At 43.5% G+C, this 26,738-nt stretch overlaps 3 protein-coding genes across 4 annotated transcripts in view; 2 read left to right on the plus strand and 1 right to left on the minus strand.

The window, feature by feature from the left end:
* Positions 1-258: 258 nt before the first annotated feature.
* esyt1b (extended synaptotagmin-like protein 1b) lies at positions 259-18,518 on the plus strand. The gene is made up of 52 exons (XM_070958692.1): positions 259-989; positions 2,293-2,334; positions 3,351-3,485; positions 3,594-3,667; positions 3,769-3,841; positions 3,973-4,062; positions 4,224-4,279; positions 4,450-4,570; positions 5,171-5,347; positions 5,555-5,637; positions 5,856-5,904; positions 5,999-6,088; positions 6,245-6,340; positions 6,860-6,931; positions 7,024-7,110; positions 7,223-7,372; positions 7,509-7,622; positions 7,725-7,901; positions 8,045-8,130; positions 8,210-8,258; positions 8,373-8,462; positions 8,550-8,645; positions 8,747-8,818; positions 8,918-9,004; positions 9,122-9,268; positions 9,661-9,767; positions 9,858-10,035; positions 10,139-10,312; positions 10,426-10,508; positions 10,660-10,708; positions 10,792-10,881; positions 11,017-11,112; positions 11,472-11,543; positions 11,972-12,058; positions 12,172-12,318; positions 12,489-12,625; positions 12,874-13,006; positions 13,090-13,163; positions 13,299-13,395; positions 14,291-14,467; positions 14,562-14,644; positions 14,836-14,884; positions 15,000-15,089; positions 15,265-15,360; positions 15,458-15,529; positions 15,615-15,701; positions 15,804-15,950; positions 16,124-16,266; positions 16,695-16,826; positions 16,935-17,037; positions 17,382-17,431; positions 17,772-18,518. Exons 1-52 carry the CDS (start codon positions 627-629, stop codon positions 17,797-17,799), a joined length of 5,457 nt encoding a protein of 1,818 aa, XP_070814793.1. The 5' UTR covers positions 259-626; the 3' UTR covers positions 17,800-18,518.
* A 767-nt stretch (positions 18,519-19,285) lies between these two features.
* Positions 19,286-23,363, plus strand: dtx3lb.2 (deltex E3 ubiquitin ligase 3L b, tandem duplicate 2). The gene is made up of 8 exons (XM_070958693.1): positions 19,286-19,370; positions 19,653-19,726; positions 19,905-19,946; positions 20,387-20,579; positions 20,714-20,871; positions 20,957-22,171; positions 22,282-22,499; positions 22,601-23,363. Exons 2-8 carry the CDS (start codon positions 19,691-19,693, stop codon positions 22,668-22,670), a joined length of 1,932 nt encoding a protein of 643 aa, XP_070814794.1. The 5' UTR covers positions 19,286-19,370; positions 19,653-19,690; the 3' UTR covers positions 22,671-23,363.
* The window catches only part of LOC139328724 (low-density lipoprotein receptor-related protein 1-like), a 90,123-nt gene continuing 86,463 nt past the window's right edge, over positions 23,079-26,738 (minus strand). Inside the window, exons 85-90 of one of the 2 annotated variants that reach the window (XM_070958690.1) lie at positions 26,628-26,735; positions 26,432-26,505; positions 26,229-26,322; positions 26,047-26,085; positions 25,074-25,218; positions 23,079-24,979 (exon numbers count right to left, since the gene is read on the minus strand). In XM_070958690.1, the coding sequence (XP_070814791.1) occupies positions 24,839-24,979; positions 25,074-25,218; positions 26,047-26,085; positions 26,229-26,322; positions 26,432-26,505; positions 26,628-26,735 (601 nt within the window). In that variant the 3' untranslated portion in view covers positions 23,079-24,838. The remainder of the gene's footprint in view (positions 24,980-25,073; positions 25,219-26,046; positions 26,086-26,228; positions 26,323-26,431; positions 26,506-26,627; positions 26,736-26,738) is intronic. The other variant, XM_070958691.1, reaches the window with a different exon arrangement.

The following is a 26,738-nucleotide window of genomic DNA, read 5'->3' on the forward strand; positions in this document are numbered from 1 at the left end:
GCCCGGGCTCACAGCGGATGTAGGGATTGAAGAGAAAGCTCAGTCTGCTGTTTTAAAACAAGCTGGAGCAGCGAGTCCTGATGGGTTAACACTTTAACACATATGGCCATATCACAGTATTTTCTCCTTCTCCCAGCCGGAAAAAAACTATCAGAGAGGCTCGGTTGTGTTTTAAGAGATAACTAAAGTCGTATTTGAGTAATACCGTAATATCGTGGAAAATCGCGACAACGTGATGCTGCAGTAATAACGGTGACTACCACAAGTTCGATGACTGTTTTGCCGCAGCAGCGAAAGAGTCAAAGATGCGTTTTTTGCATCAGTCAGTGGGCGTGTTTTCATCCAGATAACGGGAGTCTGCGAGGAGCAGAACTTATTGACGACCACTTCTTCTAGGCCCGTAAATCTGCTCTACTTCAACGGCAACAAAAACGCGTTAATATCAAAAAAGAAGAAGAAGATGCGGCACGGAGCACCGCTGAACTAACAACGAGCGGCGGTAGCGTTTGTTCCAGCGTTAGCTGACGGCAGGAATGAGACGTTAGAGTAAGACACTGCGAACACACTGGGTTAAAAGGGAGTATTTTTTTTTATCCAACATTAACATATTACTGAGTATTTTCACCATGCAAAGCGACAAATCCGAGCCGAGTAAGTCAAAGGGCGCCGAGTGTCCGAGCTCAGGCGACGCGGAGAAGAAAGCGCTGAGTGCGGCGGAGTCAGAAGCTCCCAAACCGAAGGGGATAAGCGCCGTCGCGGTGCTCTGGACGTTCGGGAAATGTCTGGGAGCCTTGCTTCCCGTCTACCTGGCCGGTTACTACCGGGTCAGCACCAGCCTGTTGGTGTTCGGCATGATGGTCTACACAGGATGGAAACATGCCCGAGAAGCCAAGGAGGCACGCCTGAGGTCAGCCATTCAGTTTTACAACAACGAGGAGGAGTACACGTCCAGGAAGGTGTCCAAAATCAAGCGAGAGCTTCCTGCGTGGGTGAGGAATGACCCTACAGCTGTCAGCGTGTGTCCTGTATCATCAGAAACCCTCAAACTCCAGCTCTCTTCTGTCTCTCCTGATCCCACATTGACCTAGAGTAACCCCACCTTATGTGTGGAAAGGCAGAAGCTCGCAGTGAGCCCCCCTTATATCGCAAAGTATAAAATCATATTATCACTAGCATACAGGTGATGAAGAGTTTGTTTGCAGTAAACCAACCCAGTGATAGCTCATTTTTGGCTGATATGGCATCACACCTTTTGATTTTGTAGCCCTCTTCTTTTGAACGTGTGGAAATGTCTGTAGGCTGGTGAAATGTTAGGTCTTTATCATAAAGGCTGCAGGGAAGTGCTTCCCATAATTCACTTCCTCATACGTAATAAGAGGCACGCACTGCTTATGAAGTTCTTTTCTTTTTTAAAGAAAAAACTGCATTATTTCTTCATGTTATACAGATCTGTACTGCAACATTCATGGAACCAGGTGTGCAGAAGTCCTTTTCTGCTACACGCAGTTTATTCCCTCATTACTTCTGCTAAGGCAGTTGCCAAATTTGTGTGTGTGTTTGTATTTCAAGCCTAAACTTGTTTGAAAGCATACTGAGGAAATTTTTAGTGCACTGCAACGACTATAGCAACACTTAAACCCTGTAATCCTATTGCAGTTTTATCTAAAGTTGGCTGCAAAGTGTGCAATAAGTATAAAGGTCATGATTTGCACGCCATACGTCTTGAGACAAAAGGTAGCCCAAATAGAAGTGCTGAAACCCACATGGGGCTGTTTTGACTCAGAACATCTAGCCACACCCTGTTCCTGTGGATACTTTTTTCAGTGAGTGATTACAGTGACTGCTTGCATAACCACACAGCATGCATGCTGCACAAAGTGTTCAGAAAGAGGCATTACTACTCTCCAGTGTGCATAACAAATGACACGCTAGAATTTCCTGTAAGAGTTCATCACAAGAAAAGTAAATCGAACGGACACTTCAAGCATTTATTTTGTAAAAGTATCGTCACACATGACGTGAATGCAAAGATAAGCATGGATTAGCTTAATCATTCAAAGTGATCTTCGAATTGACAGTCGCTGCTTTTATCTGCTTCCCTTTTTTCTTTTGGAAATGTTTGCTCAGTCCAAAATCTGGTGCAAGAAGCGCTGGGATGATATCCACTGTGCTATTAATGACATTTCCAGACCTTCATCAGCTGTGCCTGAATCATTTCCTTATCCTGTTGTATGTTTACCAGGCTTTATGCACAACAAAAGTATGTACAATCATTGTTTGTCTGTCCTTCAGGTCAACTTTCCAGATGTTGAGAAGGTTGAGTGGCTGAATAAGGTAAAATATAAGCGGTTTCCTATTTTGTTTCACCTTTCCACCATATGACTTAGAACAAAGGTTTTCCTTTTGTATTAAGCCCACAGCAAACACACGTCTGCCTGCTCAGTCGGCCAGCTGTTGTGCTGACTGACAATCACAGAGTGGGCTACCTTAGTAGCTGTTGCTAGCTGATAGACGGTAGCGCTGCTGCTGTTGCTGCCATGTTCCGGTAAAGGCCACACCCCCATTAGTGTAGCCAGTTTGTCTGTACTGCAGAGAGCAGGCCCAGTGCCAGGCAACCCCCTCAACATTTCCATTTCATTACAGACCAGCTCTGAGGAAGGAGGAGGAGCTGCCCAGCCCCCCAAACTAAATAAAACTGCAGCCATTGTCACCCCCCTCCCCCTTGGCTCTTCTACCCCGTAGAAACTAGAGCCATTAATACAGACATGCAGAAATAAAAGTATGCACGCTAACAGGACCACGAGATCTGAGTGCCAGAGAGCCAGACAAAGCAGAGGTTTGAGACTGGGTACTGGAGGGGGCGGTCAGCAGATTCCCTTGTTGTTCAGGCTTCATCCTTCATGGGGGCAGTTGGCTGATGACTCACTCTCCACTTATGCCAGACTGTAAACCAATTCTGGGTTTTTTTTCACAAGCACACAAGCAAACATTGCCTCTGCTTTTGGTTCTTTCCCTGCAGGAATAGAGACTTCAGATCTTAAGCAACATTAACATTTAGTTAAAAAGTGAGCACGTGTAGAGCACAGGATTCACTGTGGTAAAAGTAAAGACCCGAAGTAGATCACTAACAGCTGCGGAGATTCAACAGGCTGCAGCTGTGTCTGTCATTCTCCAGTTATTGCTTGTGGAAGCCAAGGCATTTGACAGACAGTTTTGTTGCTATGTGGCTAAAATGATAATGTTTATGTGCAGAAGTGTTCTCTGGTTGCAGGGATCTACATTGTATGGCAATAATTAAGTGTCTTACTCATAAAAGCAGCTTATACCAGTGTCGTTTCCGGTCTGCCTAGGTGCTGCAGCAGGTGTGGCCCTTTGTCGGCCAATACCTTGAGAAGCTGCTGGTGGAAACCATTGCTCCATCTATCCGAGCCTCAAGCACCCACCTCCAGACCCTCAGCTTCACAAAAGTAGACATGGGAGACAAGGTGAGGCCATTGGTAGCTTAACTACAATATGACACTGCCATAAAGATTCACACTAGTGATGCGTTTCGTCTATATTGTGCAGACAAATGTGCTTTGTGTTTGCTGCAGGCCATGAAGGTTGTAGGGATCAAGGCACACACAGAGAACGACAAAGGACAAGTCCTGCTCGATCTGTATATCAGGTGACTGTTTATCCATTGCTCTTTGTGGGTCATCGTCACATCTGTATTCCAGCTTTTAAAAGGCATTATTGTCGGTGACATTTTTGCTCTTGCATCCTCAGCTATGTTGGCAATGTAGAGATCAACGTTGAGGTGAAGAGGTACTTCTGCAAAGCTGGAGTCAAAGGAATACAGGTCCGTCTGAATCGCATGTCATAAAAACAAAGATGATGCCTATCTAAAGAGGTGACAGGATGATACAGACAGTCTGCTGTGAGCATGTGTCCATGGGTTTCACAACATCCTTTTTGCTTCCCTGTCTTTAGCTACACGGGATGATGCGAGTGATTCTGGAGCCTCTGATTGGAGATGTACCCATAGTGGGTGCGGTCACCATGTTTTTCATCCAGCGACCTGTATGTCCATCTCCACTCACCTCAGTTTGTCCCCTCAGCCCCCATTGCTCTGACTATCATGTATCTCGGTATATTCTCGTGTGCTTTTCCTGTTATTGATTTCTCGTCAGTCCTGATTGATTTGCTACACACGCACATTCCTCTGTTTTATCTCTTCCCAGAAACTAGACATCAATTGGACTGGACTGACTAATTTGTTGGACATCCCTGGACTGAAGTGAGTCATGATGAAATAACCTTTCACCAACTTACACATTAGTAATAGCCACAGCCTTACAATACACATAAACTCACAGTATTTTGGACGTTATTATGTAGTGAACAGGAAATGATGAAGACAGTAATGCAGTACATTTCCATTGAAATGCTGTTTCCCCTTTGTCTCAGTGTCATGTCTGACAGCATGATTATGGATGCCATTGCCTCCTTCTTGGTGCTGCCCAACCGCCTGGTTGTCCCCCTGGTTCAGGGCCTGCATGTGGCCCAGCTGCGCTCTCCGCTGCCCAGGGTAAAGCCTTAAAATGCACCTACAGATAGAGGGAGACTATTTTATGATTTCACATCTCAGTCAACCATAAACAGTGTAATAAGTGGACAGAGCTTCCCGGTTTGAAAAATGAAACCAATGCGGAATAAGTGCCTCAAAAATGCATACATTTTAATGGCCAGCAGGGGGCGACTCCACTGATTACAAAAGAACTCCACTTTCATGTAATCTTATGAGAAAATGAGCCTACTTCTCTCTAGATTTATTAACTCAGTAAACATTTTCCTGATTAGTTTATGGTCTCAATCTCCTGTTTCAAGTCTTCCATGCAGCATGATGTTCTTTTTCAAATTATGCTTCCATTTAGACTAAAATTGACAATAAAGAAGGATATGGTTTAGGTTGCAGCTACCTTGTGATTGACAAGTTGCTATCAGTTGCTCCAATCAGGATAGAGGCCTCGCAATGTATATCCTCCCCAGCTGCACCCTCTCATCCAAATATGGTCACTTCTGGCTCCAAAAAACACAAGATGGTGACGCCCATAATGACAAACTCGTCCACTATTTATTATAGTTGATGGTAATCACAAGCATCTTTGTCCCTCTTTTTCTTTCTTAGGGAGTGGTGCGCATCCACCTGCTGGAGGCACAGAATCTAGCAGCCAAGGACAACTATGTGAAAGGGGTTATGGCTGGCTTGTCTGATCCCTATGCCATATTGAGGGTTGGCCCTCAGACCTTCACCTCCCAACACATCGACAACACAGCCTCTCCCAAGTGGGAAGAGATGTATGAGGTATGAAGACGAGTGTCCTGGTGCAGGTGGTTCAGGTGTTGGAAGACGCTGTCACGTATCATTTCACTTTGTTCTGTGTCTGAGGGAGTAGACTGTTACAGTGATGGGGACTGTTCATTTTCATTCATGGTCACATGAGGCCACAGCCAGCTTCCATACAAATCCCTCTGTCAGTCTTCATGTCCTTGTGTGTGTCCGGTACATCAGGTCATAGTCCATGAAGTGCCTGGTCAAGAGTTGGAGGTGGAGGTATATGACAAAGACCCAGACCAGGATGATTTCCTGGGCAGGTACATATGCGTAGTTCATGTCTCTGGTGTGCCTATGTTGAATCTTGCATTGCCACCTTTCATCTGTCACCTTTCATGGCCCACTACCTTTTTTAAGCATAATTGTTCTCATAAAGTTACAGCATCTGCTTTCTATGCTCTGACCCTTTTATTTCCATCAATACATTTGCTTTTTCGTCTTTTTATTTAATTCTGTCTTTTACTCCTCCTCCATATAGGACCAAATTGGACTTAGGTATTGTGAAGAAATCCATAGCTGTCGATGATGTAAGTAAAAAGCTGTTATCATCTCAGTCACAGTTTGTATAAGCAGTGTTTCCATCTTTGGACTGTCAATGTATGTCTGTGGCCGTCTCCCCAGTGGTTCACCTTGAAAGACACTCCATCAGGACGGGTTCATTTCAGACTGGAGTGGTTGTCCTTGCTACCCAGCACTGATCGACTAGAGCAGGTTGGAGTCACTCATTTCCACTGATGCATTACTCCCAGTTGATTCTAGAGTATAATGGATGTTTGTGCCATTCAGCTCACTCTCACACTGTCTTTGTCAGACATTTAGATAAAAAAACAAAACAAAACAAAAAACTTGTCTGCAATTCTCCCCCAGATCCTGAAGAGGAATGAAAGCCTCACTAGTAAGGCTGGCGATCCACCTTCTTCAGCCATCTTGGTTGTGTATCTGGACAAGGCTGAGGCACTTCCTGTGAGTCCAATATCTCTACCCTCTGTGCCCACATTCGTGCTCAGTTCAGTGCTGCTTCCTGTGCATGTGGTTAAACTGAGGCAGAGCTGTAACTGCCATCTGTCTGACATTCCTCAAAGTTGTTGCCTTGGCCTCTAACCCTGTGCACTCCACACACTGTGGATGAGTGTGGCTAACTTTACCCAAGACTGTTCAGCATACATTTCCTACTGTTCTTATTTCTGCTGTCATTGTCATTCACAAAAGACAACAGCAGTGTCAGACTCTTTGGAATGACACTTGGTCTTTGTGGTTTTTTACAATGCAGATTTATGCTTCCTGATTATGCTGTGTGGTATGGTGCTTCCTGTCAGCTATTTGTGCTGTTGCTATGGTAGCCATGCACACACTCTTAATCACACCCACCATGTGTTGTCACAGTGGTGGATAAGCCTATTTATGGCTGTGCTCTGTTACAGAATGTCATGGTTCACATGCCTTACTGTGTTCTCATATTTGTCTGTAATGTGTATCTTTTAGATGAAGAAGGGAAATAAGGAGCCCAATCCCATGGTGCAACTGTCTGTGCAGGACATCACTAGAGAGAGCAAGGTACATCTATCTATCCATTGTAGTACTGATACTGCTAGACTGTGTTTAATTTCCTTCTATTTTATATGCAACCTGTTCATTCTTGCCTTTAGACTTGTTACACAACCATTAATCCAGAGTGGGAGGAAGCTTTCACTTTCTTCATCCAGGATCCTCGCAAGCAGGACATAGACATTCAGGTAACAGCTCATACGAGCAGAGACGGTGCATTAAACTTTGTGATTGGTACTCTGAAAGCCAAGCTTGTTGGGGTGGTCTTACTTTAGTTTTTATTTATGTTGTAACAACCAGGTGAAGGACGCTGACCGTGTGCAGACGCTGGGTAGTCTCACCATCCCTTTGTCTCGTCTGCTGTCCAATTCCAATCTTTCCCTGGACCAGTGGTTCCAGTTGGAGAACTCTGGATCTGCCAGTCGCATCTATATCAACACAGTTCTCAGGGTGAATAGCAGCAAGACCCATTCACTAATCCTGCACTGCATGAGACCAATTAATGACAGATAAACACTGAAAGAAACACAACTGGGATTTTAGGTTTTGCTTCTTTATATCTCTCCTCATATCTGTTATAACATAGGTCCTGTGGTTAGATGAGGAACGTATATCATCTGATGTGTCATCTAAACTGGAGGCTGGACTGTCCAAACAGCTGCCCCAGCAGACCTCCCCTCATCCTAGCTTTGCCACCGAGGTAATGAAGGACAGCACAATTCTGACCTTTACTTAAGACTGTGTTTTCTTTTTAAAAGCAAACTGCACATACCTGTTCTAATGTGTCTGTAATTGTTTACAGGGATTGCTTAGAATTCACTTACTGGCAGGGCAGAATCTTGTTCCGAAAGATAACCTGATGGGGGGCATGGTAAAAGGCAAGAGTGACCCCTATGTCAAGATCAACATCGGAGGAGAAACATTCACAAGTCAGGTTATCAAGAGTAATCTTAACCCCACCTGGAATGAGATGTATGAGGTAAGTAACATAAGGTTATGTATTAAATGTTACAGAGATTGTTGTGGGATTAATGAAGCGACTGAAGTTTGCACATATTTATAAATGTCTAATAATTAGTTTGAGAGAATCGTTTGACGTTTGCAACTTTGTTCCCCCTTCAGGTGATTCTTACCCAGCTGCCTGGCCAGGACCTGCATGTTGAAGTGCTTGACAAAGACATGGACATGAAGGATGACTTCATGGGCAGGTACAATCCATTCAGTTATCAAATGAGATGAATGGATTCAGTGAAGACACATTCTAATCTCACATGTCCTGACATGCAGGCTGAAGATCAGTCTGAAGGACATCATCGATTCTCAGTACACCGATCAGGTGGGATGGTCCATGCCAAGCACGCCGCTGCATGTTTAGCTTCATGTTAGTATTTTCCATGTTCTGACCACACCAGTAGTTCCTGTGTTCAAAGCACTCCATTTCTTTCCTCAGTGGTACACTCTCAGCGATGTGAAGTCTGGTCGAGTTCACCTGGTGCTGGAATGGGTTCCAACAGCCTCCGAGGCAGACAGATTGGACCAGGTTGGTCTTCCCACCTTAAGTCACAGATTAAAGGTCCGTTGCTCATAAACTTCATCTGTTCTCACAGGTTCTTTCCTGTGTCTTCAGGTTCTTCAGTTCTATTCTCGGCAGTCGTATCAAAACAAGGCGATTCCCTCAGCAGGACTACTGTTTGTCTTTATCGAGCAAGCAGATGGTTTACCAGTGAGTCTGTTATTACTGCTGTGCAGGATGATGTCAGGAGAAGCAGTTATTACTCAAAATACATCTGCCCTTATTATTGTTGCCCGTTTGTCTCTCTGCAGCTTAAGAAGAGTGGCAAGGAGCCCAAAGTGGGAACAGAGATTACTCTTGGAGAAATGTCCCACAAAACTACAGTAAGGCCTCAGACCTCATTCAGTTTAGAAGTGATAGCTCCATTCTAAGACTCACATGGTACCAGTTAGAAATACTGACTAACTCCTGCATCTCTGAAGGTGTGTGATCGGACCACATCACCTCAGTGGAATGAGGCATTCTGCTTCCCGGTTCGAGACCCGAGAGAAGACATTCTTGTCATGAAGGTACGCTGGTTCCAGTGCATAATTTTTTGTAACAGAGATCAGTCATGCAGATGCAAACAGTGTGATCTCTGATGTATAACTACTCCTGTGCTTATACTGAGCATTATGTTTCCACAGCTCTCCCACACCTGGACTTTGCCCATTGGTTCTCTGGTGGTTCCTATCAGAGAGCTGCTGTCTGAACCAGAGCTGGTCCTGGACCAGTGGTTCCATCTGGATGGAGCCTCACCTGAGAGTCAGGTTCTTCTGAGGGCTGAACTGAAGGTAAGAGAACTCTCTGCTCCTCTTGCTTTATAGTTAGTTTTACCATTTTTTTTACCTGCTTTATCTTCATCTAAATATTTAGTACGTGTCCTTTTTTTCTCTCTATCTTCATCACTTTGACTCTTTATTCCTTTCTCTGTCTCTAATTATGTGAACTTTAATGTGTCTTTGGATCTCTTTGTGTCTCTATTTCTTTTACTCTGTGTCTCTTTCTTATTTTCATGTCTCTGTCTTTTGCACTCAGTTTGCACCTTGTCTTTCCTTTTATTTAATTGCGAAGCATTTGAGGCAATTCTTTCATTTTATACTTGTTCTGATCCTGATATGTACAATCAGGACTATAACAAAGCTGCTTGCAAAGTCAAATGAAGATAACTTCTACTCAATTGCAGATGCTGATTCCTAGTAAATGTCCGGGTGCCACTGATAAGGTTAAGGTCACGTCAGCGTCAGATCCTTCCCCTGCTCGGCAGAAACAGGAGACAGACACAGTGGTGAGGTAAGATGGGTAATTCACAAAGTCTGTACTTATTTTCCATTTGTCTGTTTTCCTTTAAATGTATTTTATTGCTGCTCTTTGTGTTTTCAGGTCAAGTTCAGTGGATACTCCTCCTGTCGAGACGATTGTCTCTTCAGTGACCTTACCTGAAGATGTTGGGGTAAAGGAAACAGCAGCTGATGTGATTGAGGAGAAAGTGGAAGAATCAGCCAGCCCTGCTGCAGCACAACCTCCCCATACTTCCCCAGACGTCAGTTTTGCCAGCGAGGTAACAAAAATGGTAGCAGCAGATACATGCAACAGGGCGTGACACAATGTGATGAGATAAAGAAAAACCTGTCAGTATGTAGTTATATGATCCTTTCTCACAGGGGCTGCTGAGAATCATCTTGTTGGAGGCCCAGAATCTAGTTGCCAAAGATAAGATGATGGGTATGGTGAAGGGAAAGAGTGACCCCTACGCCAAGATCAATGTCGGAGACTTTGCATTTAAGAGTAACGTGATCAAGGAGAATCTCAACCCAGTCTGGAATGAGATGTATGAGGTGTGTGTGAAGGACTGTACGCATTGATTTGCTCCGAGCATGAGTTCAAATGTAGATGATAATGACAATAATTTATGTTAATCACCGCATTTAACTGTTCTGTGGTCCCTCAGGTGGTGCTGAGGCCTCAGTCAGGACAGGAGGTGCAAGTGGAGCTGTATGACAAAGACATGGACAAAGATGACTTCCTGGGCAGGTAAGAGGGTAATATGGAGGTTTGTAGTTGTTCAAGTATGACTGAGAGTCATTATTGCCTCAACATAACCATAAAGATAAATCACAGGGTGTATATTTGTGAGTTTGAGTGTGTGGCAAGAAATGTGCAAACATGTTTTGATTGTGTGCAGATTCAAAGTCAGTGTGGCGGACATCATCCGTTCCCAGTACGCAGACCAGGTCAGTATTGTATGCCTGTAACTTAGTTATGACTGTGGTGTAATTGTAGGCTTTAATTCAGTCTGTGCCCATCCCTGTTTCAGTGGTACACCCTGAACGACGTGAAGTCTGGACGCGTTCGCCTAATACTGGAGTGGGTACCAGCCGTATCCCATAATGCCACCCTGGACCAAGTTAGTGCAATTTGTATCATTTATTTACGTGTGTTGTTCTAATGCACTATTCCAGATATGATCCCCTGCTCGGTTCACTGTGCATATCAGTGCTGAGTCATTGTAATGTATTTTTAATTGGATTCTCTGCTGCAGGTGATGCAGGTGCAGTCTCTCCAGTCTTACCACAACAAGGCAGTTCCCTCTGCAGCCCTGCTCTTTGTTTATGTGGACAGAGCACACTCATTGCCTGTGAGTCCCCTATAATTCAGTCCACTGAAAAATACTTCAATAAGTGTGCTGTCTCTGAGTTATAGATAGACCACAGATTGCACCACAGATTGCAGAGCACATGCACATAAACCAATGCTCATATTTCATTAGATATTGTTTTTGTTCTGGATTGAAATAAATGATTTTAAGAAATAGTTGCTGCTTTCCAAGCAAAGCAGTCCCTGTTGTTGGATTGTATGATGCAGTGAGTCAGAAATGTTTTCTTTTTTCTCTAAAAGAAATAGAAGTTGGATTCTGAGCCATTTTTGCCTTAATCACAGACAGTGAATACAAACTATTCACATAACGTTATGTGTTATTTGTTTTTCTGCATCCAGTTTAAGAAAAGTGGAAAGGAGCCCAAAGCTGGGGCTGAGCTTGTTTTAGGCAGTACAACCTACAAAACCAAGGTATGAGTCTTATCATAAACACATTAAACAAACACACGCACATACTCGTGACTATGCCAGCTTTGGCTGCAAATAATGGATATACTCATCATTTGATAATATTAAATTTATTATTCTTTGATTAATCATTAAAACATTTAGTCAATAACATGTCATGATAAAGCCACCATCACAGTGTCCCAGAAAGTAAACCAGCGTGCTGGGAAATGGTTCTGAATTTTGTGGGATATAAAAGAAAAATCTGCTGTTAAGAATTTGAAAAAGTTAAAGACTGGCGCCCCCCACTGGTGGTATTGAAAGAGACAGAGTTCTTGACAGAAATTCATGCTAATGCCTGCATTTATTTCAAAATCCCAGCTGAGTCTTAATCAAAGCAGGAACATCTTGACCATAAACCAAACTTACGCCTTTTCATTTTCTATCTGAAGGTGTGTGATCGCTCCAGATCACCTCAGTGGAATGAAGCGTTCCACTACTTGGTTCGCGACCCCAGAGAGGAGATGCTCATAGTGAAGGTGAGTGTACTGTGTGTTTCACAGCACTCACAAAGAGCATCTGAAGCCTGCTGCAAGGGTCAGGAACATCTCCACCTCTGACTGACATTATAATTGTGTCCTTATCTCTGTAGTTGTCCAGTGCATGGGACCAGCCAATGGGATCTCTTGTAATCCCCGTCAGGGAGCTACTCCCTGAACCACAGCTGGTCCTGGACCAGTGGATGCCTCTGGATGGAGCCTTACCTGAAAGTAAGATCCTACTGAGGGCTGAACTCAAGGTAAGAGAATACACACACACACACACACACACACACACACACACACACACACACTCACACACACACACACACACACACACACACACACACACACACACACACACACACACAGGATTAGTACTGCTGCGATTGATACACAGAATAACCAGCTGGAAACGTATCGTTGACAGATCCTGAGCTCAAGGATGACAGAAGCGCCACAGCCTTCTGTGACTGCTTCAAAGAAAGAAGAGACGGTCATTCCCACTGAACAGACGTTCAGAGCAGCCATTGAGGATGAAAAACGCTCAGAGCTGCCAACAGATGAGTGAGTGTTGTGTGCCTGATTTGATAATACACACATCAAAACTCTGCAGACTGTACATCGGTCTTATTGAAAAAACACTAGAACCATAGTATGTAGTCTCATTTAGATATAAAGAAAAGCTATGAATAATAGACATTTAAAACAGGAACAGGCACTAATAAACATTATTTGTCAAAGCTGATAAAAGCTAATATTCCCCTTTATTGGTGTCGGTGGGGGTGTTTTGAAACAGCAGTGTGCATTTCCAGATTTGTTGCAGTATCCAACCAGCTGAAACACTCTGAAGCAGCAGAAGCAGACGCTGCAGCCTCCACAGACGATGCCACTCCCGCTCCACCGGCTAACATTCACACTGCACCTGATACATTCCCCGCTGCTGCGGTGAGTCATAGCAGATTGTAGTCAGTTGGTATGTTTAATCTGCCTTTTTTTGCCCTTCGTAATCTTCGTGTAATTTTGCTCAGCCGGTGGAAGAACCAACAGATCCAGAAGAGCAGCCCACACAGTCCGACAGAGCAGTTAAAGGAGACTCTGAGGGGTGAGCTCCATATCACACCACACACTCCTGACCTCCCCTTTTGTTTGTTTCATAGATCCATACATTGGAAGCATGCAGACACCTGCCAAGACACATTTTTACATTTCTGCACCGTGTGTGTGTGTCTGTGTGTAGTCCTGGTTTAGGCAACCTTGCTCATGCCACACTGACGGGTCTTCCTACTGACACCCTTCCACCACACAGCACCCCCAGCCAGGACTTTGGTAAAGAGGTGGGTTGAGCATATTAGCCAAGTGGAAGCTGAACCGTTAGCTTCCTCCTTCTGTACAGGGGTGTTTGTTCATCACTGTCCCTTTTTGCCTTGACTTTGTATATCTACATTATTTGAAACAATGAAAAAACACTTACATTAGCAGTGTGTGGCAAGGCGCAGGACCCTCCACCCCTCCGCCAAAGTGAATACATATATGGCATCATGGTTTTCCTCATTGTGGAGAGCAAAGACCATAATTTCTAAAAATGTCTAAAATCAAAATTATGTGTCTGATATTTGATCACAGTAACAATGTTATCATGTGAGTCATTCATTATGTCAGTTATTAGATGGTGAGTCGATGCTGCTGGGTCATGTGGGTATTTTCTGAGTAACCCCACATGATAGGCTGAGGCTGCTTTTCCACACACTGTGAATGTGCCACTTCCTCTATCGTGTTAAATTCTGCTGGGGAGATTTCTGCTTCCTCTGCTGTTTTGGTGCATCTTCATCTGCATGGGTATCTGTGTCATACCAGCTTGAATCAAAAAGAGGATTTTCCAGACAGGAGGCTCAAAATGAAATGTGCCGGCCATTGTCACATTTATACAATGTACTGATATCTGGTTTGAAGGAGGGTTTTTTTTGTTTTTACTAATGAAGAAACAAGAAAAGCACATTCTCATTAACCAGATTTAATTTAGGCAGCATGGTATCGGTTATCTCTTAAAAGTGGCATAATGTCTTTCTAAATGCAGTAGAATGCCAGATTTTAGTAGCACTAATATGTGTCTGTTCAAAGTACCATTTACAGTATGCAGGGCTGATGAACTGGTTTAGATTAAACTTAATAAGATAGGAAACACTGCATGTACTTCCAGTACACTGTACACTTCCAGTTTTCATCCTGCAGGGGCTGCTGCGGATTCACCTGCTGGAGGCTCAGAATCTGGTGGCCAAGGACAACCTGATGGGGGGCATGGTCAAGGGCAAGAGTGACCCCTATGTCAAGATCAACATCGGGGGAGTTGCATTCAAGAGTCATGTTATCAAGGAGAATCTCAACCCAACGTGGAATGAAATGTATGAGGTAGGAGGTCTTCTCGCTTTAAGTGTCACATGTCTGGATTTCACTGCATGGACAGTATTTTATACAAATGCAGGTTTTCGTTTGCTCTTAACAGCTGGTTTTGAATGGGAACCGCGTCCAGGAGATCAAGTTTGAGGCATATGATAAGGATTTAGACTCTGATGACTTCCTCGGCAGGTGTGTGCCATGTTTACTTGTCAGTATGGTTTAATCATTGATTTATACGAGTGCTCGATGAATCTTGTGCGCACTGATCTGCACAGTAAAAAACAGGTAAAAACAGAATGACTCTTAAAATTTTGAGCATACAAAGTCTTTGTTTGTGGAAGTAAGACATTGAAATGAAAATCTTGTTTTCATGTTCACAGATTCAGTGTTAATCTTAATGAAGTCATCAGATCCCAGTACACAGATCAGGTCAGTCGACAGTTCATGATCTGAAGTCACGCCGCACTATTTCTAATCTGCTCTGTGCCATTTCCTTGCATAAAGGGTGTTGCCCAATTTCTCTAATGAACTTTGTCTCTTGCAGTGGTACACTCTGAATGATGTGAAGTCCGGCCGGGTTCATTTGATACTGGAATGGGTTCCTACAGTGTCACATTCAGCCACGCTTGACCAGGTTTACAGCTCTATGGCCCACTATCTTTAGCCTCGCTCAGTTTACTCAAGCTTTCTTTGAAAGACTATTGAAGTGTCTGCAGGCAAATGCTGTTGAATGCCATTCCAACACACACTGTTCCAACACACATTGCATCATAATAATCAGGCCTAACTGGCTGTGCTCCATGTCGCAGGTGCTGCAGCTTCAGTCCCTCCAGGCTTATCAGAACAAAGCTGTCCCCGCTGCTGCTCTGCTCTTTGTCCATATGGAGAGGGCACATTCACTGCCTGTGAGTCAGCTGCAGTTTATTCACATGTTGTGCAGCAGTTGACAGAAATGATTCCTCGTATAATAAAACCTGAACACCTCTCTCTCTGCCTTGATAGTTGAAGAAGAGTGGAAAGGAACCCAAAGCAGGAGCTGAGCTTGTTCTTGGTGAAACAACTTACAAAACCAAAGTGAGACTCATGATGCACGGGCCTGTGTCGTCAGTCATTAGATGAATTATTATTGTAATAACTCTCTCATATCTTTTCCCTGCAGCTGTGTGACCGCACTACCAGTCCTCAGTGGAATGAGTCATTCTACTTCCTGGTACATGACCCTAAACATCAGATGCTTGTAATAAAGGCAAGACATTATTTACTTTTATGTCTTTGAAGGATCTGCATCTCATGTTTAACACTAGCAATGGTGGAGTGAATATTTCATTCTCTCTCTCTTACATTGCAGCTGTCCAGTGGTTGGGACCAGCCAATGGGATCTCTGGTGGTAACCATCAAGGAGCTGCTTGCAGAGCCACAGCTGGTCCTGGACAAGTGGTTCCATCTGGATGGAGCCTCGCCCGAGAGTCAGATCCTGCTGAGGGCAGAGCTCAAGGTGTGAATGCAAACACACCTGCCTACACACACACACACACACACACACACACACACACACACACACACACACACACACACACACACACACACACACACACCGCACATGTTGTGTATTAAACAACAACTAATCAATACTGACATTTGTTCCTGTTCTGAATTTGTTTTCAATAGATTCTAGATTCCAAAATGGTGGAAATGATCAGTGCTGGCACTCTGCCCTGTGCTGCCTCTGGCTGTGGATCTGGGAATGGGCAGGTGAAGCTGTCTCTTTCATACGCCTCGAGACAGCTCATCATCATCGTCCATGCCTGCAGGTGTGCTTCCTCAAATCGGGTGCCAGAACTCCCTCAGTCAGACTGCGCTCTCGCTCATGATGTACTGTTAGAGAGGCTCACCGTGCTGCTGAAGCACCTAGCTTGGCTTACGCACAGTTCAGAGGGGGAGTTATGTACCCTATACATCTTATGTCTCATTTGCAGGAGCTGAATGCTCACAGTATCGTCAGACATGTCTATATACTGAAAGATCAGATTTTATCGACTTTGCTTCACACATCTTCCTACTGCTGGCAAAGTCACGTTCTCGAAATAGTTTCTGACTCTTATTTGTAAAATACACAGACTTGTGTGTTTATAGTAACGTTGGAAAAAGGTCTGGTTTAAAAACCTATGCACACTTTGCACATTCCACTCTATTATCATAGAGTTATTATTGAAGATATGCTTTCGTTTTCTGTGCACAGAGGGCTGTCGTCTCAAAGTAAGGACGGTGTAGACAGCTATGTGTCCCTCATGCTGCTGCCAGACAAAAGCAAGGCCACCAAGAGGAAGACAGCAGTGAAGAAACGAGACCTCAACCCAGAATACAGTGAGAGGTAATTAACCGACTAACTGTTTTGTCTTAATTATCCTGTGAAGGTTTTTTAATCTGAAGATTTCTGTTCATGTTCACATTTTATCATCTTATGTCTTTTGTTTTTAAGGTTTGAATATGCTGTGTCTGAGGATGATGTGAGGTTCAGACGCCTCAGTGTATCAGTGAAGAATAACTCGGCTTCGTTCAGGAGCCGTGACGTCATTGGACAGGTCAGTCTGACACTGTACTTCCATCTCCACCTGCAGCTCTGATGTGGCTTAAAATGTTCTGCACGTATACAGCAGCCAAAGGCTAACAAGTTACCATCAGTGTATCCAAAGAATTTCAGTTGTGACCACTCCATAACGTGCTCACATTAAGTCGGCTGTGGAGAATGAACGCTTGTTCAGATGTGACCAGGCTGTGCAGTGCTAGCCTGCCTGGCGACTTGAATTCATTGAATGACTGTTTTGAAGTGTGTCCCTCGCTTTCAGGTTCTTTCACTCTGAAGTGCGCCGAATGAACGACCAAATACAGCTCATACACGTGTTAATATGTCCTTCCTGTTCTTTAGGTGCAGATCGAGTTGGCTGAGCTTGACCTGATGTCCGGTGTCACAGAATGGTGAGCAGAGCAGATGAAGAAGCAGAAACGTGATACTCTGTTACTATTAGATGAAGAAGTTACTGCAGAAAGTTCATAGTTGAGACAGAGAACAGAGGCTGTGTAATGATGTTTTAAAACACAGAAACAGTGTTTCATCAAAATGTAGCCCAGCACACTGCTTCCAGTGGAGCATTGATGAGGCTGAAGCCACAGTCATCGAATATACAGCATGCATGGACAGCAGAGAAGCTGAGTTTGAGAAGCCTCTGACTCTTTGAGTGGATTGTTTAAAGATCACCATTAATTGATTGCTGATGACTCATGTCACATTGAATTTTCGCCCCTCTGTTTATTCCAGGTTCACTCTGAAGGATGAAGCCGAATAATCCTGCTTGCCGATGTCGTCGTGGTGTACCGGTGATGATGTCGTCACTTGACTTGGCATTGTGCCACTGCTGCAGCTCACACTGAGGCCTTCTCCTTCCCACGTTAGCAAACAGTCCAACCGTGGCAGCCTTACCTGCACCCACCCAGCTGTCTGTGTATAAACATATAGTATAGATTCGACTGCACTGTGTAATCACGTACATCAATACTCACCAAAGATAAGTATGCTGAAGTAGCTGAGTTGACAAGGATAAGATGCAAGTTTACCGACTGAAGGTCACTTTACTATGAAGAGGTGACAGTTTTAAGACTGAGTGGAGCAAGTGAAAGACTAACGGCCTGGAAAGAAGGAAGTCATATTTTGTTTTGTTTGCTTTGTTTGGACTTCAGGAATGTTTTAAATCTGAGAGTATCTTGTTTTAAGTGCAGAAAGTTTCAGACTACAGCTTTTTTTGCTCATTAATGCCAATGCCATTTCAGTATTTTGGATCTGCGTTACAAATTGGAGTTATTTTCTATTTCACATTTCTGTGTGAAATTGCTTTTGAAGATGATTTTTTATAAGATTTTTTTTCTACAAGACATGTATTTGTTTCACCAATGTCACCATTAAATCATAGTACATTTGATTTTGTGTATATTTGCAAAGCTCATGAATCAGATCCGATACCGTTTGTTGAAAGATGGCAGCAAAAATAAACAGATTTTGCACATCTCCTTTTTTGTTTTTGTGGAATCATTTTTTTCAGTGTTTGAAATCTGATTAATTGTTTTATTACCAGTTCAGTTCTCCTTTAATTGTTTGATAAAGACAATTATTCTGCTGTGATGTACAGTGGATGATTTTGATGTTTAAATATCAGATGTACTGTGGGTATACTGAAAAGATCTTGTCACTCATAGCTGAATAAAAAAATAAATTGCAAAGGATGCAGAGGAATGTTGGAAATACCTTTAAAAAAAATGCCCATGAAAGACAGAAAAAAACAGAAAAAGGTCATTTTTCTTGATTTTTACACTGTTAGCAGTGGTGGAAGAAGTCCTCAGCTATTTTACTGATTACTAAATTACTAATACCACATTCTGAAAGAGTCCTGCCTGCAAAATGTTACTTTTCACAAAATTTCACAAAGTACTTATTATTCCAATACAATACTCTGTATATCAGTTAATTGAAACAATTGATGCATTAATGTTTAAGTAAAGTAAATGTGGGCAGCTTCGTCTTGAACAATACATTAGGATGTATTTGTTGATGATATTTTCTACTAATATCCTGAATCTGCAAAGCAACGAGTGACTAAAGCTGTCAAGTAAATGTAGTGGAGTAAAAAGTACCCTGACATGTAGTTCAGTAAAGTTAAGTGGTACTACCTCAAAATCATCTTCAGTATAGTGCAGGAGTAAAAAGCCTGTCCAGCATGATGATGATGATGACGATGATGATCGCACTGACTAACAGTGAAAAGCTCGCGGCCTCACAGTGACGTCACGTGTCTCGCGAAGCTCCATGACTTTCACTTTCATTTATCAGGAAGAGTCCGCGTCTGAAGTCAGCAGCCAGCAGAAGGTAATTAAACTTGATAAACTCCTGTTTTACCTCCTGTGTGCTCGTTTAAAAACTGGACTCGATGTTTTTGCTCTTTGTCTGTCAGAAATGTCGGAAACTAGAAAAACAAAGAGCCACGTTAGAACCGGACGAAGTTTGCAGTGGCTTATCATAACCGAAAGTGGAGCCCAGCGATAGCGTTCATTTTCAACACAGTGTCGACTCACCTGTCGTGTGTGAGTGCAGTTTTTATACAAACACACCTGTTTAACAATTGTTGTTTGCTTGAATTCTGACCCACAGACTTCATCGCTGTGTCTTAAAGGAGGAAGACGGTGAAAATGTCAGACGGTGACTCAGAGGAGCCCATGGAGGTGGTGAGTGTCTTCATCAGCCGTGTGTACAGCTGAGGATGATGAAGTATGAACGTCACTGGTGTTCATGACAACATGTGAAGGCTCACACTGACTGTCTTCAGTGGGAACAGCACAGGTCAAAGTTAGGTGTGTTTTGAAGTCTGTCCTCCGGGTAAATGTCCTGTCTTCCCTCATGTAGGGTTTTGATCATCCTCCAGCATCTCAGGATGCCTGTGCTGAGGTAGGTATTCGTGTGTGTGTGTGTGTGTGTGTGTGTGTGTGTGTCCGTGCTCACGTGTTGGTGCAAGTCCAGTGTTTGATTTTAAGTTAAAAAATTGCTGTGTAGAAGATCCAGGCTGAGTTTCCTGTAAAGCCTCTGCGAAACTGAAAGTATGAAAATGGAGACTTATTGCTGCTCTCTATTATCATGCTACACACTTATCGACACTGCATAAAGCTGTAATGAAATCAAAGTAATGTTACCTCCAGTACCACATGTACTGTATGCATGACCCTTCTCTGTTGTGAAATTGCTCGTGGGGACATTCACTTCATTATACAACACTGAAATGTGCTGGAAGAAGTTTTTGTCAAACCTGAATGTCGCAGAGGAGTTTGTGCCATCTTGCTTCTTACACAGCGTCATGAACATGTTTTTGGGCTCTGATGCCTTTATCACAGAGCAAAGAAGAAGCTCCAGTCACCGTCTACGTCGCATTGAGGTGGTCGGAGGGTCGTCAGCCGCAGAAATGTCGAGTAGAACTGGAGAGAGCTCTTCAGACGTGGGCCAACAAAGGCAAAGGTCGGTCAGACTGTACAGTGTCGGATATCTCAGAGGAAGGGAGAGCTGTGATAACCATTAAACCTGCTCCAGGTGCAGTATGACTGGATTCTTTTTAGCAAATGTTAAATTGCACATTTATTACCAGCATTTTTTCTGTCCATTTGAATAATTTTACTTCTTTTGGAGGAAAATCACACTTATTTTGTGTTTGTCTTCCTTTTAAGCCTTGAGCGAGCTTCAGAAACTGGGTGGACAAACACTGACCAGGAAAGATGGGAAAACAGTCACAATAACATCTGTTAGTCTGACACCACTGAAGACACAAAGTCCAGAGGAAGCTGCGGTGACTCGTCCTCATTCATTTGTGCCAGAGCCACGGCAGGTATGTGCTGTGTCATAAATCAGTAAGAATCAAGTCCACTGAAATGAATGCTCTCGACTGAATTAGTCCATTGTATTTTATCCAGGAGAAAGTGCTACCGGCAGAACAAAGTTTCAGCAGATCAGCAGCAGTTTCTACTGCAAGAGAGGAGATGTGTACTGTCCCAGTGTGCCATTTCTGGTACGTGAGCCACATCTACAAGGAGGAATTTGAACGCATCCAGAAAGATAACGGAGTTCAAATCAAGGCAGAAGTCAATGTGAGTTTTCAGGCCGGCCAGAAAGATGGAGGCCCACAGAAAGCTCTCTCTGAGTTCACCAGCCTTGTTCAGAAGTGCTTGGGTGAATCCGATGGCTCAGTTTTTCCTTTCAAGTACACAGGTCCAGAAGAGTTGAAGGAGACGCTGGCAATCATCGGAAGACCTGAGAACAAGGTTTTACTTACTCTATCCTCTGAAGAAATGACTGTTTGTGGGCCACAGCAAAGTCAAGATGCCATCAGCAAGTCCTTAAATGCCGCACAGAAAACCTTAACAAATGCCGACACTTCTGCTGGAGAGTCTGCACGGGCGTCTCAAGACATGTCACTGAACATTGGCATGATCATCAACGACCCTCTCATCGATGCAGGACTAACCGTTGAAGCTGATTACTGGAGGCTGATGAATACTTCCTTTGGTGAGCAACTAGCTACGATCAAAGCTAAGTTTGGTGTGGATTTTAAAGAATCACCCGTCAGTCCAGACAAAGTTGAAGTCAGAGCTCGCTATAAAAGATCATCAGGAAACGCAGCGATGGAGAGCCATGCTCTCAGAGCTCTGCTCCATCTGTACCAGAAGACTGCCACATCGCCCATGAACTTCACCCAGCGCCTTGGCGCCATGGGCCTCAGTGACTCACCCAAGAACTTGAGCAGTGTTTATCAGTCAGAGGGGGCCAGTGCATCTGTGTTCAACGGCCAATCAGGATACAGCACTCACAACACTGAAGCACCCACAGGAGGAGGAGGAGGAGGAGCACCAGCAGGAGACACTAAGGAGGAAAACTGTCCTATATGCATGGATCGTTTTACCAATAAGAAACAGCTCAAGTGTAAACATGAATTTTGTGAGGAATGCCTGGAAAGTGCCAAAAAAACGATGGGGCCCATCTGTCCTGTATGCAAACATGTCTTTGGGATGGTAGAGGGAGACCAGCCAGATGGACATATGTCATGCCAAACAGTTTCCTCATCCCTCCCTGGATTCCCATACTGCGGCACTATCGTCATCACCTATGTTATTCCAAGTGGAATACAGAAGGTAAATGTCTTCATGTAAATATCTGGAGACGTCACGTCAGGTTTGTAATTTTGTAAGTTAATTTCTAACGTGGTTTTCAGCTGTGTCTTTGTCTTGCTCTCCTTTTCCAGAAACAGCATCCAAATCCTGGAAGGCACTACTCTGGCATTCACAGAGAAGCGTATCTGCCAGACAGCAAAGAAGGTAGAGAAGTGCTGCGACTGTTGAAGAGAGCGTTTGACCAGAAGCTCATTTTCACTGTTGGAGTGTCCAGAACGACTGGGATGGAGAACCAGGTGACCTGGAACGACATTCACCACAAGACCTCCACTGGAGGAGGACCAGAGAGGTACAGTAACTAAACCTTAGTTAATTTAAATATATCTCTTTTGATGTCAAGTCTACTTTCAGTACTAACCCGTGTACATATGTACATATGTGTTTCCACAGATTTGGGTATCCTGACCCAGGCTACCTGAGCAGAGTCAGAGAGGAGCTGAAGGCGAAAGGCATCAAGTGAAGACTTTGATTCAAAGTGGCTGAGGAGAGTCATTTAAAATGGGTAATTACTGGAATGCAGAGGCTATTATATTGAATGTCTCTCTTCTTGTCATTTTTCACATCTTCAGCGAGGGCTGCTTTGAGGTGCTCAAGACAGCATTTACAGCTTCAGAGTTTATGGTTTAGTGACATGCATTATCCTCACCTATTAATCAAAACTTTTCTGTAATGAAGGATGTCCTCAAACTTTTGTTTTTCCAATTTCTAAGAGAATAAGAATGAAATTTGCACACATAAATGTAACTTTATGTCTACAGTATGCATGTGCTTCACTGGCTGCCTATTAAATCATTAATCCATCCCACACTGACTCATTATTCTTCACTCTATCAGCACATGGTTTGGACAAAATACAAAACACATTGGCTTGTTTTCTGTACAATTTTTAAAATTTTATTTATAACAATATCTGTTATTTAGTTTGTAAAGTACTCCAGCAAAAATTAAACAGTATTCTCTTTCCAGAAGAAAGTCTGAGCCTCCATGCATTGTTTACTATAAAAGCTATGTGTCATTTTTCATTAAAAAAAAAAGACTAATCAAAAAAAAAAAAAAAAAAAACAATTCTGAAAATGCATGTATGATTTTGCAAAAATGTTCTTTAGGTAAAATGATTGTACTTCTCTCTCAATTAAAGACAAAACATATACAACAGCATAAAATAACACTTGCCGACAGGTAAGCAAAATAAAAACTTGTTATTGTAGTTACATTAAAGATTGGTGTTACTTTTCACATGCATTAAGATATGGCTGACACATTTCTGACAGAAGCAGCATTTTGGGACAGAGGCTGAGCGTAAGGACGTGTCAGAGCGACCAGAATGGTAGCATTAGCAGCAGCAGGGCACAAAGGAGAGTGAGAGATTAGAAAGAGCTCATGAAGAGCAGAGAAATGCTAAAGGACCAAATGAACATAATGCACTTACAACTGAGTCATTACAAAACTGTGAACATACAGACTTTGATCCTCTGAAAGTAGAAAGATAAATCTACTCACAAAGCCGGGTGGATGTTATCTGTTCTGGACTGGAGAAATAAAAGACAAGCAAAAGCCATCTGCACTTTTTTCCTTCCAATTTACATGGTTGCAGCCTTCCTTTCCTTCTGGAGGAAGACCCTTGTAACAGACAACTAAATGCTGCAGGCACTGTCCATCAAAGTCTTGGATCTGCTGTGGCCCGCTCATCATTAGCCAGCTGTGATGTGTACGCACAGCCAACCACCCGCCCATGAAGGCATTCACCCACACCACCTCTTTACATCTGTAATCTCCACCCACCACTCTGCCTGGAATGTTTAACCCACGACCAACTTCCTCACTCTCCCACTTCATGTTCACACACCGAAACGCCTCTCGCGCTCACACTTCAGCAACACGTGAGCTCCAACTGTCACACAACGTGATAAAAACAAACATACCTGCTTTACATCTTACGGTATAAAGCCTACAGAACACACTATACCGTAAAACATGAATTCTGTGCAAGGAAGACAACACAATCATTTCATGAACATTGTTCTCTGAGAAAAAATTCTGTGGAAATACTGTAGTTGCCATCTGGTATTGACATTTTACATGTGCTGTACACAAACGGTGCTATCACAAATCTGTCTCACACAACCCCACCGAGAAACCCAGCGAGACGACATATGTACCGATTTAGAAAACTTTGAGTTTTGCCTTTCCCGCTCAAAGTCAACACAAACAACAAACAGTTGGCACTGGTGAAATGGAACAACGTTTTTTCTTTTCTATACAATTCATACAAAAATAAAAAATTAAAATTGCTCCAATGATAGCATCTTTTCTTCTGATTTTCTTGTTTCCATTTCATTTTGCACAGAGGTAGTGGCTATTTAGGTAAAGGGTAAGGGACAAAGTGTAAATTAAAAATCTCTCATAGAAAATGTTACTCATTTTTGACCAGAGGAATCTCAAAAGAACAAAATATAATACTGCAATCACATACAAAAGTAGTCCTTCATTTTTGTACATTTTATACAGTGTTCACACTTTTTATCAATTTTCTCACACACTTTTTATCAATTTTTTTGTTCCGTTTTTCTTTTAAAAGGCAAGAAGAGGGGTGTGTTTGGAGTAGCGTGATCCAGGCCAATGGAAAGTCTATGCCAGGGGGTCCACGAGGGGCTCCTCATCCCCACGTGATAGCAACTCCTTCTTCTCATCTGTGCTGGCCAGAGAGTTGCGGCTGTTGTGAGCTCCCATGTACAGAGTGGCATATACTGGGTTTGTGAAATTGGTGGGCTGGAAAGAGTTAAAAATCCCCCATTAGACACTACATATATGCAGAGGCCACAACATTTGTGTTTAGATTCGCATGCCTGCTATCTTTCTCTACCTTGTCTGGGTCCAGAGTGAAGTCTGCATCCAGCAGCTCCCCGGCATCGTCATCAGGCTCGCCCTCGTAGATCTTGTAGGCAGGGTTTCCGATCTCAACATTCATGGCCCCGTTGGTCATCCTTTGGTGCTGGAAGCCCTTGGCCCTATAGAAAATATGAAGAGCGCAGTCACATCTTTTTGTCTTATTCCAGGTTATAAAGAGTCTGAACAGTGCAAGCAGGGACACAGCCACATTATGAAGGGAGGGAAGAGGCATCGCATGACTCTCACCACCATCCAGGCTGAGGGAACGAAGCCACAGCACAGGCACCAACACAAACCCAGCATTCATTTAGGCCAGATCCAGACACAGTGGACCTGGATACATGACTAAATGTACAGACTATCCTTTAAGACCACAATAAAGCCGTAATAGATCCTCTATAATATGCTATGAATGTCTGCATGGACCATGGTATCTACCTCTGAGTAAATGCTGGATTTTTCACATTGCATTTTCCAGTCTGAGCTTGGAGGAATGCTGTCACACTGTCCATTTCTCACTATGAGAGACACTACCACAATACAAACCACAGCACAGTACAGTAAGTACAGTATGACACAATATGATGGAAAACAGCATGACAGATCTACAGCACTGGCTAGTGCACAGACAGATCTATTCAATGCATCATTTACAATAGATCTGCCCTGGAGCTGCTCTGACGAGGGCGATTAAACACGAGAGTGTACTGAAGGAGCAGGATGAGCTGCAGCTCCCGTGAACATCTGAGAGAATGACGCGACATTCACCACAGGAACAAACACTCCACAGCAACCAAGACTTATGGGTAAGGGAAAGAGAGAGAGAGAGAGAGAGAGAGAGAGAGAGAGAGAGAGAGAGAGAGAGAGAGAGAGAGAGAGAGAGAGAGCATCAGGATGCAGAATCGAATGAGGGAATGGAAGGTAAGTGTAACCCCTGCAACTGTTACCGCAAGCGTCTGGAGCCGGTTTTGCCGGGCCGGCTAGACCTGAGGAGCAGAAGAGATGCCATTACAGAGAGGAGAGGAAAAGTGCAGACGGAAGAAAGGAAAGAAGGAAGAGAAAGAGGGAGAACAAAGACAAAAAGAGGTCTCAGCTGTCTCTGGTGTTTAAATGTGTCACAGTTACTCACCCTCTCATCCTCCTTCTGTACCAGAGCAGCGCCCCCACAGCCAGCAGGACCAGCAGCAACAGCAGCAGCACAGGGATCACTATGGAAGCTGTGCCTGCATACACACACACACGACCGTAAGCTGCACGCTGCACGAAGAATCACAACCACATCCAGTTCAAAGAAGTGCTATTATTTACGTCACAGCAGGACAGTCAACTTACGCCCGCTTGAGCCTGAAGTACCCTCATTGGTTGTCACGGATTCGCAGCGATGCCCCGCCCAGCCAGGTGAACATCTACACACACAGACACACAAACACACAGACAAGAAGAAAGGAAATAGAGATATGCATGTGTGCAGTGAAACATTGGAGATACTTAGACTCAATAACAGTTTTGAAAACAAATTGTGCCTCACCTGCACTCTGGAAGGCGGGAGATGGGGTTTATCGAGCACTGACCGTTTGCACAGTACTCATTTGTATCACATGTGTAACAGCTGGGCTGGACTCTTCCATTTGTGCAGCTA

The sequence above is a fragment of the Chaetodon trifascialis genome, chromosome 3 (genome assembly GCF_039877785.1).
Source record: "Chaetodon trifascialis isolate fChaTrf1 chromosome 3, fChaTrf1.hap1, whole genome shotgun sequence".
In the NCBI taxonomy this organism is placed as follows: Eukaryota; Metazoa; Chordata; class Actinopteri; order Chaetodontiformes; family Chaetodontidae; genus Chaetodon; species Chaetodon trifascialis.

What these genes read in the sequence shown, in the direction of transcription:
- esyt1b (XM_070958692.1), top strand. Translation starts at nt 627, where the DNA reads ATGCAAAGCGACAAATCCGAGCCGAGTAAGTCAAAGGGCGCCGAGTGT. An exon ending in TGCGCTCTCCGCTGCCCAGG is followed by an intron (nt 4,571 to 5,170) that starts GTAAAGCCTTAA and finishes TTTCTTTCTTAG; the next exon opens with GGAGTGGTGCGCATCCACCT. An exon ending in AGCAGGACATAGACATTCAG is followed by an intron (nt 7,111 to 7,222) that starts GTAACAGCTCAT and finishes TGTAACAACCAG; the next exon opens with GTGAAGGACGCTGACCGTGT.
- dtx3lb.2 (XM_070958693.1), top strand. Translation starts at nt 19,691, where the DNA reads ATGTCAGACGGTGACTCAGAGGAGCCCATGGAGGTG. An exon ending in AACCATTAAACCTGCTCCAG is followed by an intron (nt 20,580 to 20,713) that starts GTGCAGTATGAC and finishes CTTCCTTTTAAG; the next exon opens with CCTTGAGCGAGCTTCAGAAA. An exon ending in TTGTGCCAGAGCCACGGCAG is followed by an intron (nt 20,872 to 20,956) that starts GTATGTGCTGTG and finishes TATTTTATCCAG; the next exon opens with GAGAAAGTGCTACCGGCAGA.